Source organism: Bombus fervidus, chromosome 2, assembly GCF_041682495.2.
Source record: "Bombus fervidus isolate BK054 chromosome 2, iyBomFerv1, whole genome shotgun sequence".
Lineage (NCBI taxonomy): Eukaryota > Metazoa > Arthropoda > Insecta > Hymenoptera > Apidae > Bombus > Bombus fervidus.
Window position 1 is genome coordinate 12,307,418 of NC_091518.1, and position 18,619 is coordinate 12,326,036.

At 45.7% G+C, this 18,619-nt stretch overlaps 2 protein-coding genes across 4 annotated transcripts in view; both read left to right on the forward strand.

Moving 5' to 3' along the window:
* Positions 1 to 18,619, forward strand: part of LOC139998066 (discoidin domain-containing receptor 2) — a 134,671-nt gene that overhangs the window by 84,234 nt on the left and 31,818 nt on the right. For all 3 annotated transcript variants that reach the window (XM_072022297.1, XM_072022298.1, XM_072022296.1), the window contains one exon: positions 9,179 to 9,310. In XM_072022297.1, coding sequence (XP_071878398.1) covers positions 9,235 to 9,310 — 76 coding nt within the window. In that variant the 5' untranslated portion in view covers positions 9,179 to 9,234. The remainder of the gene's footprint in view (positions 1 to 9,178; positions 9,311 to 18,619) is intronic.
* The window catches only part of LOC139998063 (discoidin domain-containing receptor 2), a 399,507-nt gene that overhangs the window by 73,936 nt on the left and 306,952 nt on the right, over positions 1 to 18,619 (forward strand). The window lies entirely within an intron of this gene.

The following is an 18,619-nucleotide window of genomic DNA, read 5'->3' on the forward strand; positions in this document are numbered from 1 at the left end:
CTCGATATCCATTCCCAATGGAGCGTCGAGCTTCATCCAATTGTCAGGGATCTCCATTTCGTCTGGACCGCTCGCTGCTCGGCTGCGGATTTCTCGGCCAATCGAGTTCTCGTTAATGCCTCGGCCGACCAGTCACTGAAATCTGAATGGCAAGGTGGCAAAGGGAGTCCTGTTCTCGGGGATATCCATGGCTCATATTTTATGCGCGGGAAGTAATTAAAAGAACGGCAGAGATTGGTGATCCAGATAGGTATTCAGTTGAAGAGAGTTTCACGAATTGATCATGCGATTCCAATTTACTTTTGCCCATTGGAGACTGAGAATACCGATATTCTATTCGCGACTACTTTCCCGACATTGGAGGTTTTACTTTGATAGAAGTAAACCGTGCCACAATTTACTAAGTGTACACATAGTCAGAGACAGAGAGATAGACAGAGAGATAGAGAGGCTGGTGCTTCGAATTTCCGGCAAAGTACGCATCCTCGACAACAAGTCACTCGAGCTGGCTCAGCATCAATCACGTGCTTCAGCGTGCGCCATTCGAGAAAACGGCACAGGCAATCTACGTGAAAAGGCAGGAAAGCAAAGTGCACTCGAGAAATATCGACACGCATTCAACGTGGGTGGTTATCGTTTGCTACCTCGTGTTCAAACACCAAGACGAAACAAGTGAAAAGTAGAAATACGAAATCGTCGATGATAACAGAGACAAGAAACAGACAAAAGAAAGTTGATGGGAGGACGAAACTATAGACGAGCCTTCCACTAACATAGCTAAGAAAGAACAACGAAGGTAGGGAAGGAAGGGAGTAGTCCCTGAAGCGAAAGACAGAAGAAACAGAAGAAGACGACGAGAGACGTGGATGGTGAGCGACGTTTCACTTGTTCCGAACATAAACTAGAACGGCAGACGTGTCGGTATGAAAATTTCAATCGGCTCTGCTAAAGTGTCGGCGTAGCGACTGTCGAGGAGGCGACGTCGCCGAAGCTGCAGCAGGGTGGTGATGTAGAAATTCAGGTGGAAGATCCAGAGGGGGAAACGTGGAGGAGGTAAAGAAGGGTAAAGTGGCTCTGGGCCGCGTATAGGTGCGCCCACCTTTAACTCTCTTTTCCTCTCTCTCTCTCTCTCCCTTTCTCTCTCTTTCTCTCTCTTTCTCTCGCTCGTTACCACTTCGAATAACGCGAACGTTCCATCGTCTCCCTTCGTGGTATTCTCCTCTTCTATCGTGCGAGGCCTTAGCCCCCGGCGAACTGCATAATTCATGGCCCTGCTACACCAACCGCCTCCCTAACGGACCCTCTTCTCGAGGGTCGACGTCAGCCAACCCTTCTCCTCCTAGGTACCGCCACCTTCTCCCTTCCTCGCGACCTCCTGCGCTCTTCCACCTGGCTTTCCAGGGTCAAACTTGGTCGGTCGCGTTATTATACGTCACACTGCGTGCGCGTCGACTCTCGAGAAGCAAGGTAAAGCTTGCACGCGTCCGGATACAAGGACACGTTAGTTAAACGAGAAAGGGGGAAAGGAGAGGGTACGGTATGCCCGGATAAAGTTGGCCCAAAGCGTTCTACGTGCATCGTAAGCATCGCGCCGGCGACGCGCAGAATGTAGGCGAATATTTCGGCTGAGTTATGAACGGCACCCCCCGTCGAGGTAGCGGCGACCTAACGAGAGGAACGCCACGGGCGCTTCGACCGCTCTCGATCCTCCTTGAATACCTTCCCTGACAGCGAACAAGATTCGAACGCCGGAGTAATGGATTTTTACGAGTCCAGACTGAACGTCTATACACGAACAGGGAAGGGACGCGTCTATGCGAGCCATTGTAACGCGATCGTGTCACTTTTTATTCGGCATTGTGCTCCTTTGGACTGTATTTTAAGCTGTCCGATGTGGTAGGCTGTGGGGTGACTGTTTAGAGGAGATGGATTCCGCGAGTAAGGCCGAGTCGAACATGCTGATTTACGTTCGACGAGATACATGTTTCTTAAAGTGCTTTTGGCGAGGATATATTGCTAGACATTATCGAAACATGTATGAATGCTTATGTACGTATACGCTGCTTGAAACAATTAAAGGGTCATTTTCTCTGTCATGTTGATTTTATTAAAATCAGTGTATGAAACTTGTAAAACTTCTTCGCTTCTCAGTTCCCTTGGTTAACGCAAGAGAACCATTCGTGGTAGCGGCACTCTAAATGCTCGAGAAACGTACGACACGTAAGAGAACATATAAATCATACAACATATTATTACAACATTTTACGTTATCATCGACTTGTCTGGCTTAATAAGATAATAATATAATAAACCACACTTTTCTGTCGAGCCACTTTTACAATTAATATAATGTTCCTGCCCCTCGATGATTTTACATCGCAATACATCAACAAGAAGGTACTAAATCAAAGAAAAAAGAGAAGAAAAGACGGAAAAATCAAAGCAGGAAGACGTTCTACGCTAAACGAACGAAGGATCGTTCGCCCCATAGAAACCAGCTTCAATCTGATTTAGATACCTGGAGAATGTCGTTAAATCCACAGCACAGCCTCGGCCTGTCGCCGTCGCCCGTGGCTATGTCGCGCTCAGGGTGCGAGTTGTTTCAGCTTTCGCGAGATCGTGTATGCGCCGATAGAAGACAAAGTGTTCACCCGGAGCTACGAAACCGCTGGAAATTAATACGAAACCGGCCGTAAAGCGTTCGCGGGGAGAAACGCGTGATGCGTAGAGCCAACGAAGACGAGTGGAACAAGATGCAGATATCCCGGAGGCTCGGACCGTTTACTCTCGTCCTACCGGCAGGAGCGTACCGGTTTCTCGCGTTGAATAAATGGGAGATGCACTGCCATCTTGGGCTCCCATCGCTCGCGTTCGAAGATAAACATCAGCGCCAGCAGCGTCCGCGCGAACAGCACACGGTAGTCGAACAGAACCCTCGTAATTAGCCATGCTTCGAGCGCTCCTCTCTTTTTCGCGCGTTCCGCGACGCCGATGCGCCCGAGAATGTCCGATCACGACCATTTGCGAAGTGTCCAGCGACCGATTAAAGCGCTCTGCCGTGCCACGCCGCACGCTCGCGGAAGAAATTTCTCCCTGATGAATGGCCGAACCCCTGGGTGAATCGCTTCTTTGAATTTCCGCTGATGAAGATTTTTACTAGGAGGAGGTATAAGAGGATTATTGTGAGGGGTATCAAAGCTCGATTCACATTCCATAGTTCGTGGTATTATTTTATGGTACAAATTAGAAGCTGGCTGCGGGTTACAAGTGCTAAAATGCTTTGATGGTGGTTTCTGATTGACAGAGTACTGATTATTCGACATACTACTCTAAAGTCTGCAAGTAGATTCAAAGTGTGAAGTTAAACGAACCTAAGGAATACGCGAGGGACTTCGAATAAATATTTTAAAATATACTTTTTATTTGTTTTAATCTTGGCATTACGAAGCAAATAGTACCTTGGTATTTCTTGTATTTCGGTCTAAATGTAATCTTTGCCGTCTCTCTTTATACTATATTTATTAAGTAATTTGCGATATAGCGTTACACGTCCCAACACGTAGAAATCCCCTATATAAATTATTCGCAGGATCACGTTAATCTTTTACCATAAAATGCGATGAAATTTACAGTCTAATTTCATTTAAAAGGATTCATTTTCATAGCACATAAAAAAGGAGCAAATATACCAAGCCAAAGGTTGGTTGTCAAAGCTACGACGTCTTTCAATTTCATTTTTTTATGACACTCGTGATTGATAGTATTAAGGATAACTTGGACCCCTGTTACATCGGTTTAACAACGGTTACGGCCGTTATCTCGAAAAGGAAAATCGCCGGATGCCAGGAGACAGGAGGCTCGTGTAAATTTTATAGATCCTGCTCGAAGCAAACGGCATACGTCCGGGGACGCACGATGTTGCTTCTGATTTCGCGGAAAGGCCGGCTGTAAAACCTGTTTGTACGTCTCTTCGAGGCGACATCCTCCGACGTAGGTACACCGGGGAGAGAGCACGTTGCATTTCCGGCAAGATACTGTAAAGCGTAAGTGACTCGGTTGACCGCCGCCGGTACTCCGTGGAAATGCTATTTGCGTCCTAGGGAAATCCAGCCGACGTCCATTTCGCTTTATCTGCTGCTTTCTGTCTCGCTCCCCTTGCTTCAATTTGAATCTTGACGACGTCGTCAAAGTGGCCCTTCTCTTAAGAGGAGTATATTTGAAACCGTACGGAATTGTACAAATGAAATTAACAGATTGAATTCCTCTGTCTGATGTGTACAAACGAATTGCAATACTTGAATGGAATAATAACCAAGTTAGTATATAGAAATACCGAATCGGGCAATCTTATAAGGAATCTTTTAAATTTTTTAACCGAGCAAAACGAATTAACTCGTCGTTTAACTTGCCGATTCTCTTGAACATCGTGCCGTGTCGTTTCTATCAACATTAAGAATAAATTACATCGTATTTATATTTGCGGCGGCTGAAACTTCGCAAGTAAAACCGTGAGGCTTATTTTTGTACTTCTTTTAGCAATCTTCTTACGTTTCGTTGAAAATATCATCGGTCCGCTCCGACTCTCTACTTGATTGCATACTTTTACGAAATTTATGCAAAATTTGTCATCTTAAAGCTTCTAATTCGTTTATAAACTTGTCGGATAACCACAAAATTTCACTTTCTACCTACAAGTTAGATATCAACAAAGTTCCAGTAGAATGAACGTAAATATATATACTAGATAGAAAATTAAAAAAAAAAAAAAAAAAAATAGGAATACAAATAAGAATTCTATTCAAAGAGCCTATATCGAATCGCCATAATCTAACACCAAACTTTCCTAATGCTTTGCCTACATACTACTTATCTAAATGGCACACCCCTCCTGCTACTTTATTCTCTACGATCGCGCTTCGCGTTAGAAGGGTGTAATAGAGGTTCGGATCGAGAAGCCTAGAATTAGTCGCAGGGATTTGCAGGAGTATGAGAAGAGAAAAGAAAAGAGGTTTCGCGGAGCATGCACACGTGTTTCCACCTTCCGCAGCGTTCTACTATTAAAGCGGTGGCGCGCGGACCCACCCGCGTCGCGATTTCTCTTTCTTTCTCTTTCTCTCGCCGGCGTCGACGTCGTCGTCACGAGAGGGTCTACGAAAATAAGTCGCGTCGCGCCCTGGCAATTACGCGAGGACGACTTCGTCGACTTTTAATTTGCCTGGCCACTCATTCCTATCCATTTCTCTCCCTCTTTCTCTTTCAACCGGCGAAACGCGCAGACTCGCGAGCGCAAAAGTTGGCTTTCCGCGAATTCGCGCGCAAATTTACGCGAGATGAAAACGACTGTGCCTTTGAACGGCACGCGCGACCACTTCCTTCCAGCGGCCTCGTAAATCCCCTAGGGGTGGAAAGCGTGCGTGTTTTTCCGCCACGGAAGCCGTTGCCGCGAATTTTCTCGAGCGAACTCGAGGATCTCGTTTTCGCCAGCCGCCACTTAACGATCCGCCAGCCATTAGTCGCGCGAGAACCTGCCGCGGGAATAATACGCTAATTCTAGCGTGCTTCTTCGAACAGGGGTGGAGCCACGTTCATTTGGCTCATTGGGTAGATAGGTATTAAAAGATGACGTTTTGGTTCTTTTGGAAGTTGGAGAATTATTGCAGGGATTTGAATATGTAATAACAAACTGTTTCTTGGAATTTTTTGATTCGATCCACTGGTAAAGATACATATAATTTTTTTAAGCAATGCTTTACATTCTACATTTATGGAACAAGTAATACCAAATGTATTATACAATGTTTGACATAAAGTGTTTAATTTATCGAAAGACGAAATATAACAAAATGGAAAATATCCGATGCTACTACCGATATACTATATAAAATATAACTTATTATTATAATACTAAGGAATATGATATTGAAAAATATGATAATAAAATTATTATATTAAAAGACATGTAATGTATGTAGATAATTTTCAATAGATTAACTTCGATTAGATTAAAACGTTATTTGATCGTGTAATTCAATAATGGATCACACTAGAATTCTCTATAAAGTTGATAGCAACGGCAATGGTTACTTTACCCTCGCTTTACCCAATCAAGGTTTTATCTGGTCGAATTCCGAGACTTATTCTCTAACTATTGCAGTTAATGAGACATATCGGGGAAAATAAAAGTTTCGCGAACTTGTAGGGGTAGTTTTACTCCGCTACAATGAACATACGGTCCCCGGGTATCGAGAAAGTTTCATCGAAATTGGAATTATCGAATCAAAAAACGCCTCTATATTGTTGTATCTCTTTTTCTTACTCGAGCAACGAGGGTAGAAAATCGAACGCGATCGCGAAGGATTTTCGCGGCTGTTGAGGAAATGATTAAAAAACTTACGACTACTAATGGGATGGGCGACGTTTTAGGATTTATCGATGGTAGCGAGTGCGTCATATTTTTCACCGAGGTGAAACTACTCGTGGGTGGAGGGAAACTAGTTTGGATACAAATTTTTCCCCGTGCTCCAGAGTTTCTCGACGAGCCCCGGTTAACGATCCAGAAACGTCGGTAGCGTGGGGAACTTGCACGGTCGTTTATATGCCTGTACGCGAGTTCTGCTACTTTTTTCATGGCCCCCCTTCCTCGGTCGCCTCCATTACGGGAGCGTGTCTTTTCAAGAAAATCGCGGCTGTTCTGCAAAACGACCGTGCAAACGATCTCGAGCGGTAGGAACTCGCCTCCGTTTTAATTGCGTTCAAATTAGTGGAACCAGACTTACAGAAGCCCGTCTAGGTAAAATCTTATTAGAGTCTCAGCATGAAACGCGAGGATATTCAATAGATTTTCGAATAGAGAAGTGGTAAGACACGATTGTAGAGCATGTTTTTTTTTTAAAGTCTCTAATCCTTTTCTTCGCTTGTAGAAAGTCTGGTACAGCCAGAAGGCGAATTCCGTACTTTTAATTTAGTTTCCGTGGAAAAACAGACTTCTGTGTTCGGTCGTGCTATAAATCAGGGACGCGACTAGCAGAAGAACGTCGAACACGTTAAAAGAAAGAGTCGGGTTTATGAACGATGGGTTATTTAAGAAGAAGGAAACGGCGAATAACGTGGAAATCGAGCGTCCAGAGTGAAGTACAAGGGCACTTTATGTAGCGACCCGCGGTAAAAGGGCGAAGGTGCTGCTTCAGCGGATGAGAGATGGCTGTGTGGGTATCCGTAGGAACAAACCGAGCCACTAAATCCACATGATTTCTCTGTTTCCAGGCCCCCGTATCGTCGTCTGAGAGATTTACAGAAGACGTTATGTCGACGCCAATGCTGGAAATAGCGCAAACCGTATCGTTTCAACTAGCGACTATAAACTCACCCCTTCCAGTGATTCCTCGCTCGTTTTCTAGATATAGATTTCACGATTGAAATTTATATTGTTGGAATCGGTGCTCGTAGGAATTCCCCAGATCGCGGTATTTTCACCTAAAATTACTAGACCAGGTTGAAAAGTTCCCCTCGAAATTGGAGAGTTTCTCTCTAATGACTCCACGGTCGTCTGGCGGTCGCGTCGGGTGGTAACACGAAAATCAGACAGACGGGATCGATATTGCGCTCGCGAGAGTAGAACAGAACGGTACGTTGAGCACGAAGCGTTCTAAATAGATCCCGCGGCCGTGACCAATGATTAATCGCGCGTCACGGTGAATTCAAGCAGTCGACGAACGGAACGAGTGCACGAGTCTACGACACGGTCTGTTGCACCGACTCGAGTAACTCGAGCTTCGATGCACCCTATGACCTTAATTACTGCGTCGACTAATCGATCCTCCGCATTGTGATCGTACTATCCCCGACACCGGTACCAACGTAACCGCTTCATGCTGAATGGTATCTTAATTGCCGGTCGGATAATCCGATTCAGCCACTTAATCGATTATGCGCCTCTATGGAGCTGTCGCAGCCGCATTCACCGAATCTTGATGGAATTTCCCCATTTACCGATTAAGTAGAATACCGTTCTCGGATGGCCAATGTACAAGTACACATACAAACACACGCATTACGTACATATACACGCATACATGAAAGAGAAGAGTTACGGATTGCCGAGACGATTTCTGGGAGACGATCGACCCTCCCGATCTCTCAACGACGACTTCATTAAAATCACTCGGCTTACCCTTTTTTCCACGCTCCTCTAACGATATCCAAAGAATTACCTGTGGAATTCTCGTCTCGCCCGAACAGAAAGGTTCAAGATTATTCGCGATGGTAGCCGCGATATACACCGTGGAGAAGAAGGCAAGAAACGCGTCATCGAGCCGAGATTTTTTTCATGGGTCATTGAATAACGAGCTACGCACGAAAGGGGGTCCCTAAACTTGCCAGATAAGCATCGCAAAGTAGTTGGTAGCCGAAGGAACTGCCGTTAATTAGCCAAAAAGTGAAGGCTCGCCTATGCTCTCTCCGGTAGGATCTCCCCTGGCTTTTTTCTCCGGTACGCGCCACGACGGCACCACTGTGAATAAAGTACAGTCCTGCCTCTTCCACATCCTCTTCTCCTTGGCTCCCTTGCGTGGCTCACCCTCCTCTAGTCTCATCCGGTACACACGAGTTTCGCCCCCTCGTTCAAGACAAGAACAACCAGCCCAAAGGGCCCCACGGGCGTTCTCCGTACTTTCTCTCTCGCTCCTGTTATCTCTCATGCTGCACTAGCTCTTTTTCCCCTCTTCTTTTCCTTTCCCTCTTACTCACTCGTTCTTCTTCTCCTTTCAACGTCCGAATTCCCGATCCTAATCTCGATAATGACGCGTAATGGCTGCTGGCGTGAATGTAGCTCTTTGTTCGTGGCTGCTGTACCGGTCGTATATCTGTCCGGTGCGAGAGCCGCGCCATTTCACCCTGGCGAAAAGCACGGGGAGCTCGAAACGGCCGTTTCCAGCCTGTTTTTCTACGTTTACCATGATCCTCGTTCCTCGTACCCCACCCGGATCGGTCGCCGGTTCCCGAGAAGTTACGTTTAATTGCTTTCTTCCAGTCTCAGCCCGCTATCGTTAGCGAAGTCGTGATTTCGTCCTTCTTGCCGGGCAACGTTTGTAATTTTACTTCTTTCTCTATAATTTTGTTGTTTTTCTTACAACAAGTATATACTACTTTCTCATTTACTTCTTGATGTTCGTTCTTGCAGATACGGTTATGAAAGTTCGATGACCAGTGGATAGCGGACCATCCATCGACGCCACCATGGACTACCTGCAGACGTGCCTCATCTTCTACCTATTGATCCTCTGTTTCTGTGGAGGACGAACTATAGACATATGTGAGTATATATGTTCACGTACAGATGATAGGTCTCTGTGACGAAAGATCGAGTACGTCGCCAAAATCGATGATGCTTAATGATTCTGGCGTCGTTCATCTCACGCCTAGCTAGACGGTTCTCAATTAAACGTAATTGACGTTAAGACAGCGATTGGTAAAAAATAAACAGCGCGCCAGAGCTGTCGACGTTACCGAGAATCCTTTATTGATAATTAACCAGACGAATTAAGATCCTACAATAGCCTATTCCCGGAAGAAACGTACGAAACATCTTCATATTATCTTTGTTTAATTTCAGTAATTCTTGCAAGGCGAAACCAGTGCACGCTGTATATTAACTGTGATTTTTCCTTTCTTTTCATTACCTTGCTGTCTGATATAAAAAAAACTTACGCTCAAAACAGAATATTTCTTCTTTTTTCGATAACCTTAATATTACGTATAACAAATCCATATTATTGGTATATGTACGGAAAGTATCTGTATAATCATATTATAGTACTACCGAATGATACGTAGTTTCTACTTAGGTCTAATTGATTATTACGTAAATGACCTAAACGTAATGGTGTGCAAATACTTTGTAACCACTCTATTTAAGATTGATCCATTAAACAGCTTTCCAGCAGAGTAACTAGCAGAAAAAGGATAAGTTACCAGCTACAAAATAGGTAACAATCAAGTAAAGTAGAACTACCCGACATCCTTAACCAGCCAATTGATTCGAAACGAGCTCCGAGAAGCATAAGACGCGTACTCGAGCGAACCGTGTGCGGTTGTCTTCGATGGCGTATGTTACTCGTCCCGGTGGCAGAAAATCGATGCCACCTTCCCCGTTTCTCCGTAGTGCGAGGTAGAAATACGTGTTTACATCCGAGACCATAATTCTCTTTGGTGGTAACAGGCTCTGCCCGTTCGGGACGGCCGATAAAAACAGGCGCGACCGAGAAAACGGATCCCTCGCGACGCCCTCCGGGGTTGTTCAGCTTCGACCCCCGTCGCCACGCATTTAAACCACCGTTTCTACTCGGCTTGCTTTCCATCCCATTGACTTCGGATACGAAGTCGATCCCGCGTCAGGTAAACAGGCCGAGGAAACTTGCAAAGTATCCAGCAAGGATTTCCGGTCCGTGAAGAAAGGCTTTTACGTACTCGTTCGTGAAATCGGGCCCGCGAACCCCGACCATGAAACGTATCTCGCACCTCTGAGGCTGAAACTCCGCCGCCTGGCGAACGTACCAAGAGCGCGAAAGATAGATGGCCTTGGCGTTTCGGTCTGGTTACGCGTCTCTCGGCCTTTCCGCGATACACGTAACAGTTTTAGAAAGAAATAAATCTACGCCCGGCGGAATGTTTAATGGAGTGGGCGGATGCGCGTTTTTGCCGAAACCACGGGGTGGGAAGGAGAAGGTGCGAGGCGTTCTTGCGAGCGAACATTGAAATTTATCGCGACGCTCTAACGTTGGAAATCGCCACGGGCAAACATCCACAGAGATGTTTTGAACGATGTGGCCATTACGTTGTATAAGAACCAATAACACGAGACCACGATTTCTACAGATTCTCGTGTTTGTTGGTGGATCGAGCGATAAGTAGAAATGGAGGATTCGCAGGTTCGAAGCAATGAAATCAGAGAGAATTATCCGAGAGAGAATTCCATCACGGCCGAGGCCACGAATCTCCCCCGCAACCCCCCTCGGCCACTCTAGAATTCAATCACGCCTCTAAACTTGGCCGCAGCCTTATGTACCAACGTGGCCGTTTCGATCTTCGCGAACGTGCAATAAAACGCGGGTAAAGACACGACGTTCCGCAGCATCGTTCCATTTCCAGCGACAAGCTTGGCTCGTTTCTCCAAATTTAATAAGCGAGTGGATCGTAAGTCGGTCTCTGGCGACGCGAGCGGAAACGATAAGTAACGATCGACGAAAATATAAATAGCGTGTCGGGTCGACGAAAGCTGGTTTAGGAAGGGCACCAGGGGAAACCGTAGCGTCGAGGGAGCAGAGATACTCGGCCCTCCTGCGGTGAGTGAACTTGTACGTCGAACCGCGTTGGTAAATTCGCGGTTGTGTTAAGCGGGCCAGCAGCGACGGCGAAGAGGACGAGAGCCGAAGAGGTGGAAGGGCTGCGGGCCAGTTAAAGCGCGCATAAATTGCGATGTTAATGTTGCCTGCGATACATAAACATGTTGTACGTCGGTCGGATTGCGGTCTGCGCGCGATGCACGCGTAACGCCAGCTTGCACACAGGCGCGTGCACGCACTCGCGCGGAGGTGGGGAATCGAGCCGGTAGTCGCGTTTGGTTTCGCGTACTCGATTCACCGAGTGTACCTCGACTACCGGCCGCATGTGCAAACCTGCGTGTGCAGAGGCTCCGTGGAGCCGAGCCACGCGACACGCCTGTGTCCGTCTTGCGTGCGCCACTGGACATGTTTCGTGAAGCTGCCGCGAGAAAACGAGCAAACGACGATACGCGCCTTCCTCGGTTACCCGTGATTGCTGGCTACCGCTGCAATTTTCTTTGCTCTTTCCCTCATGGGAATTGAGATGATGCGGATGATTGTGGTTTTCATTGCAAACGATTGATTCAAACGAATACATACTTCGCAGTAGTAAATAAGTACAATAAATAGCGGAGAAAATCATGTTGATCTTTCAAATCTATTTTTCTTTTTGTAGAAATTAAACACCAGAGCAAATATAATTTTCTCCAAGCTTTTAATAGATATTTATGCAAGGAGATGCCACCTGCGCATAATACCATTCTACCGACCACACCTATTTAACGCGATCACAAAAACATAGGTATTTGTTCGGAAGAACTTAGAAAACGATGAAGGAAGTTGAAAGAGCTACGATAATTTACCACCACGGAGCGCCAACTTCGTCTTTATCACTTTTTTCCTACCTTTCTTACGGAAAGAGCTACGCCCCGTTCCATTCGCATGAATCATGTGCTTCATTCGTGGGAACGAGGCGCGAAGAAAGCGCTTTATTTTGAGAACTTACTTTTCAATGCACCATCTGACAGTCACGTTTCTTATCTCCCTTCCGGCTTAATCATCCCAATACAAATCAACGATCGCTTTCAATCGCACTACTGTAACATCCGGTAATTCCTTACCTAGCACGAACATCGAATTCAATTGCCTCCTGATAACAATAACATCTATCCAAACGTACAGTTCACCGCATAAACGTCTGACGATCAAGCGTTCTCACGTGCATATGTATACACACACATATAATGTATTTGCATGTGTGTATGTGTATGTGTGTACGTCCCTACATATCGTCGACGACAGTAGGAGCAGTACACGAGCGTGTCCAGGGTGGGTGAATCGTTACGCGAAGCCCTCTTGCGTTATGGCATTGTCATCGGCCCGTTGCCTCCCTCGAATCCCCATGACCCCTCTGCTCTTCCAATTATCCATAGATCCATTAGTTACGCGCGCAACGTTGATGAAATTGTCGACGTATTAACATAACCGAGCGACAATTAAAGCGTTATGGCGAAGCCGGCATACCGTGCTGATTTTAGGCTGGCACATCGGAATTTTACCGGTGGACAGCATCTTAAGAATCTCTGGAATTCCGGCGTAATTTTTTAATTGAAATGAGTCAGTGGTGTTGGAGGTGGAACGGATCGCGTCACGTGTGATCCTCGAGCGTTCAGAATTTCCGGCGAATTCAACACATTCCACGGCAAAAGGGTCGAGTCTCGAGATTCCAGCCACCTTCGATTCTCGCTGGCCCCGTTGGTCAGGAATTGTGAAACTAACTTCAACAGTGTGTTACACGTATATACGTTAACTTTGAACATGAATGGAATTTCGTGGGCGTGTTTCGGACCATGTAGAACGGCAAACCTAGCCTTTACTTTTGTATATCGTTTTCTGTTTAAAGATGGAGGTGGAGGAAGAGTTTCTGTTGGATTTGCTTAGGTTTTTGTAAGCTGTTTTTCTTATAGCGTGGAGGGAGAGTTACATAACGAATTCCATTTGTGAGCAACGCTTTCGTAGTTAATATAGACGTTCTCTTCTTATTACATCGTCGCATAAACGAGCTACTCAGAAGCAAAATTAATCAACTCCACTTTCTCAACATATCTTGCTTTTATCTATAATATAGGTGAAATTAATTATCCGTAATAGATGCACTTTATCACTTTACTTCCTGTGTAATATTATTAGCGTGATTTTTCCGAGTGTTAAATTTAAAGCAATACAAATGTTTGCGATTGAGCTTTTACCAAAGTACGGAGAGCTTATTAGATAAATAACAACCGATCGTAGAAAACGCCGAAAAAGACATCGTTATTTCCTCGAACAAAGCTTAATCTCACCCGGCAACGTCCTCCGTCACGGCGATCTTACGGACCCGAAGTTTTCGAAACAGCGAGCCGAAGCTGCAGACAGACCGACACGTCCGTCACAACACGCCGCGGCAGTGATCGTTGCAATTTGTCACGGCTTTGTACGGGTCGCGGCGTCATTAACACCGCGCGCGTCTCTACTTTCGCGGAGTTTGTTTAAACGTCGAATCGCTGGCACGACAAAGGGGCCGTCGAGCTGCACGTGTGCGTCGTATGTCTCTCGAATATAAAATCCAACCCGCGTAAACATTCCCAAGCGAACGTCCCGACATCTGTTCGCTCGGCCTGGTTCGCGCGACTTCGTCCGGCTTGATCACGTGCCAGAAGCGAGTCGTTCGCGCTCGTCTTCCTCTCACACGTCTACACACGCGTCTAATGATCACGCTAAATCGTCCGAAGTGTCGGGCAATCGACTTAACCGACTTCTTCGTTGCCGTATCCAGAGAAACTCGGAAAGGACGAATCGAAGGAAGAAGGAAGAGAGAGAGAGAGAGAGAGAGAGAGAGAGAGAGTAGACCGGGTGAAGGGACGTCGACTGTCAGACGTCGACGTCGGGTGTAATAATCCTCGACTTTCGACCTCGAAGGGCGGCCGTCAATCCGACGTTGGATCTGTATTTTCATAAGTCTAGGCCGCGAGAGCAAACACTATATTCCCTGGGACGAGTGCCGTCTCCGTAGGGTTGAAACCCTTCCTCTGTTCGGTCTACATCTCGCACGTGATTGCGGAGGAATCGAAGGAAGAGTCTTTTCTTAAAGGGTGCCGTCTAGGAATTCCGACTTTAAAGCGATGCTCTGTTGAACTTATTTGGCATACGCGTATTTTTACAAGATTGTTGTCAGTAGTCATAATCTATATCTCGTATATTTCATAAATTGACAATGTTAAGCTATGACTATTTTATGTTTTATGTACGTTATTCTATTCTTCGTACAGAATCCAATCCAATCGAATCCAATAGTTTTCCAATCGCAGTTCGAGAATTAACTGACAGATCGTAGATCTTAATCGTAGGCTTAGGCGACCCAAGGTCGTCATAACTCAACGCCTAGGTTACCACAATCTCGAATATGTTGAAGAGTAGAAAAATAGATAATAAAGTATACATGTTCGATAGAAAAATTCTACTTTTCCTTTAACCCAATTACGCGAACCACTTTACAGGCGCGACTATATCCAAAATTAGTTAAACGCGAACGTCTTGCGGAGACACGATAAAGCAGCTCGACATATCACGGTGCTATGACGAAGAGAACGTTGGAGGTCAGAAACACGAGTCGCGGCCAGCGGCGACGTAGGTTCGCTTTTGATAAATCCAGGCCACGAAGGCGAGCGTAACACATGCTCGCCACGAGGCACGCACGCATAAAAGGGGTTGCAGCTCCCCTGAGAAGTAAGCGCTGCACGCAACTCGAGACGGTGATTTCAAGACAGCGGGGATGGGTCACGCCTGAGGGGTGGTTATAGCGAAGGGTCGGCTTGCGGAGAAGGGTGCAAAAAGACCGCGGACGTGGAAGGAGGGCATGGGATGGGTCATGAGGCAAAAGGGGGACGAAAGGGCCGTGTAAAAGTAGTACTTCCGTTTCTCCAGCCGTCCCGGCGCCACAACGACGAGCATGCGCCCTCGCGGACTCGAGTCGCCTTATCTTCCGGCTGCAACGACTGTTTGTTTTCTTTGAAAGAAACGAAAATGGTTCCAACGATATCGTGGAAAACCGTGTTTTGGTGTTCGTGGCGTTCACGGAAAGAGTGCACTTAAGTAGGGTGCCCGAGGGGCGAGTCATCGCCTGACGTGCTTGTCACTCTTACAAACATTCATTCTAATTTTGCCTGGCCCTGACGAGGAAGACAGAGTTTCACCGTAACTATGGAGAATAAGGGAAAAGAATACCACAGGTGTCCACCTGCTAATTCCGTTAAGTAAATAAACCCGGTTAGGCGTTGTCATAATACGGCAATTAAGGAGGGACGTACTATTACCGCGCTGCGGGATACGCCTTCTTCTGCTCGTCCTCCTTTCCATCATTCCTGGCGCTTTGTAATTTCGGGTTTTCTTGGTTTATACAAACTTTTTGGCCATTTAAATTTTTTGCATCATGAGTTGTTATGTCGGTGATTATCAAGTATAAGATCGTAATTGGACGAGTAATTTTACGAGGAATACACGATAGCATAAGGTGAATGCCTCTTCATTCCAGATTCCATTAACGGTTATTTGGTGCGGGATTTAGTTCAGCAGGTTTTCGGGATTTCGATTAGCCCAGGGAGCCGGTGCTTCCGGGTATGAAAAATAGTAATCCGTAAGTGAGTCATGATTTATGTTGTAATATCGTGCCGTAATAAGGTGGGGCGCTTAATATGTTTTTCGCGAAATACCCGGAGAGTAATTAATTTACATTCACGCCCGGTGGAGGAGGGAGGCGCGCGGCAAAGGGAGAAACAAACGAGGTGTGGGATGGAGAAGGAGAATCAACAGCGGCGTGGCCACGACCACGACCCTCTCGTACATCGTCATTAATAATAATTGTAGAGTTAACAAAGGCGGGCCAAGGTGGAATTATTAAATCCGTCGAGATAGAAAATCTCCGTTGTTAGCCAGGCATTTCGCCGATCTCGCTTTTCCTTTTCGTTTCTTTCGCCGGCTAACGAAAACCTACCACCCCCCTCCCCCACCCTTTGCTTCGTCTAATTCGCTTAATATCCTGCTCGCGGCTGTACCGGAGGCAACAAATCTTCGTGAAGCTCGCTGGATTCGTAACGATTTCGTATAATTCTTGTTTTCGTTCCTCCTTCGAGGTTCAAAGTGTCGCATAAATTATTTAAATCGTCGAAATCAACTTGTCCCAAGGACGATAATACCTCGCGGAGGGTGTCTGGTTTCTCGACGAACGGTTTCGTTCGACTTCTCCGGAAGCTGACGGGTTCCTGAAGAAGACGCTTACTGACGCGGATAGGCGAAAGAAGCGGTTATCAATTTGACAGTGACGCTGTTAAGAGAGGAAGAAGGAGGTCCAGATGGCGTAGAAAAGAGAGAAGTCGCGAGGAGGGGTTGCGAAGGCATTCAATTTCCCTCTTCTCGCGGACGGAGGGCGGCACACACCCTTCCGTTCGGAGCTGTCACTCCGCGAGAGTTATGGTCGCCGAATGAGTGGCTGGGGCGGGCCAAACGTCGCATAACTTACTTCTTCTTCTCTCGTTTCTCTGCTCTTTTCCAGGATGTCTATAAATACAGGGATCGAACCTGCCTACCGTTCTACCGTCCGTCACTAGTCCCTTCCTTGTTCCTGCGGGATCCTTTCTTCGATAGGACGAGAAAAGGGGAACCGATATCAGCGTGTAAACGATCGTAATCGCTTGAGAATGTCGATCGATTTGTTTTATTCCCGTTTACTTAGGGGTTCAGGGATCTTCTTTTCAGTAAAAGCGAGGGTTGTTTTTCAATGAAATTTGTTATCTATACGATTGGTATTTGGTTTTCGGTGGAAACTTTGTTCTTTTTTTTCCAATTTAAGTTGATTAAGCGTTTCAGAGTAATCCAATTTCCGTCGAGGGATAGGAGTAGAGGGCATGCTATCTATGGTTTCGGTTGAGTCACGAGATACAAGTGGTCTGTCCAATCTCTCACTTTATTTTTACTAACTACACTTGAATCACGAATACTGGCGTGTTTGTTCGAATGTGTCCTGTAATCTGGAGCCTGTGTTTTCTTTTCTCCTGTCACTCTTTCATAACAAGGCTTTTCTCTAATCACTCTCTTAAATACCTCCTCCATAGTTCCCCCCTTTCCTTCCTGTCGCTCACGGTGTCTAAACAATCAATCTTTCGTTCCTCGGTTTCAACTTGTCTCGTGCTCCATTAAGTAAATGGCGTTTCTAAGTTCTACATACATTATTTCCTTTAACGAAAAGATCCTTTAAAATAATAATTACAACGAAGAGAGGAACAGCGACTTGCAATCAACGCTATATTGTCAAAAAAATTCGCCACTGTCGATATTTCCGTCAAAAAAGGGAGGGAAAAAAATATAAAAAAAGGTTCATAAATTCGTCAAAATACCGGTTCGGTCGGGTGCACGGTCCAGCGGCAAAGTAAGAACGATTACGCTGAAAGGATTTCGTTGTAAAATCGCGTAGCGCTGGCCGACGAGTTCCCGCCAGGGGGAAAGAAAGGAAAAAACCGGCGGCGAAGAAATTTCATATGGCAAAAACGGTGTTGTAAGCGCGCCGGTTCAACTCCCGGGAACAAGTGGCTCCATGTAGAGGAGTTAATTACCAGAAATAAGCAGCCGTCGAGTCGTAAAACTCGTACGAGGCCGCGACCTACGCTCGGAGCCGGGCGTATATCTCGTTAAAAATTTATTTACGTGGAAAGTTCGTCTAGCGAATTAAGACTTGGTGGTGCTCGCGAAAATCGCGTCGCGTCGCTGTGACCGGCGGACAGCTTTTCGCCGGATATCTTCGCGGATAATGAGACAGAAAATGGAAGTGACGAGTACGGATTAATATTTTGAAATAGAAAAGTTCGATTTTCCACTTTAGTCAGCTTTTCAGAAACCACTGGTGAATAGAATAGTATCAGAGGAATAAAAAAAAAAAAAAAAAGAGATGAAAAGAAAAGAAAGAAGAAGGACGAGAGAGTTCTCGCTCCTGGGAATGAGAAACTTTACATCGCTTAATTGCTGTTATTAAAATAATTGGAATTCATTTTGAAAGTGCTAAAGAATCAACCTCTTAACCAGGGAAGATTAGTCGCGTCTCTTGGACGTAATCCTAATTGAAACCCATCTTTTTAAGTTTCTTTCGATTTGTACGAAAATAACTAACTGAAATTAATTTGCCTTTATCAATGCTTAATTGTGCGATCGTCGGAATTTCTGATTTAAAAAATCGCTCAATCAGCAGAGATAAGAGAACGTATAATATAAACTTC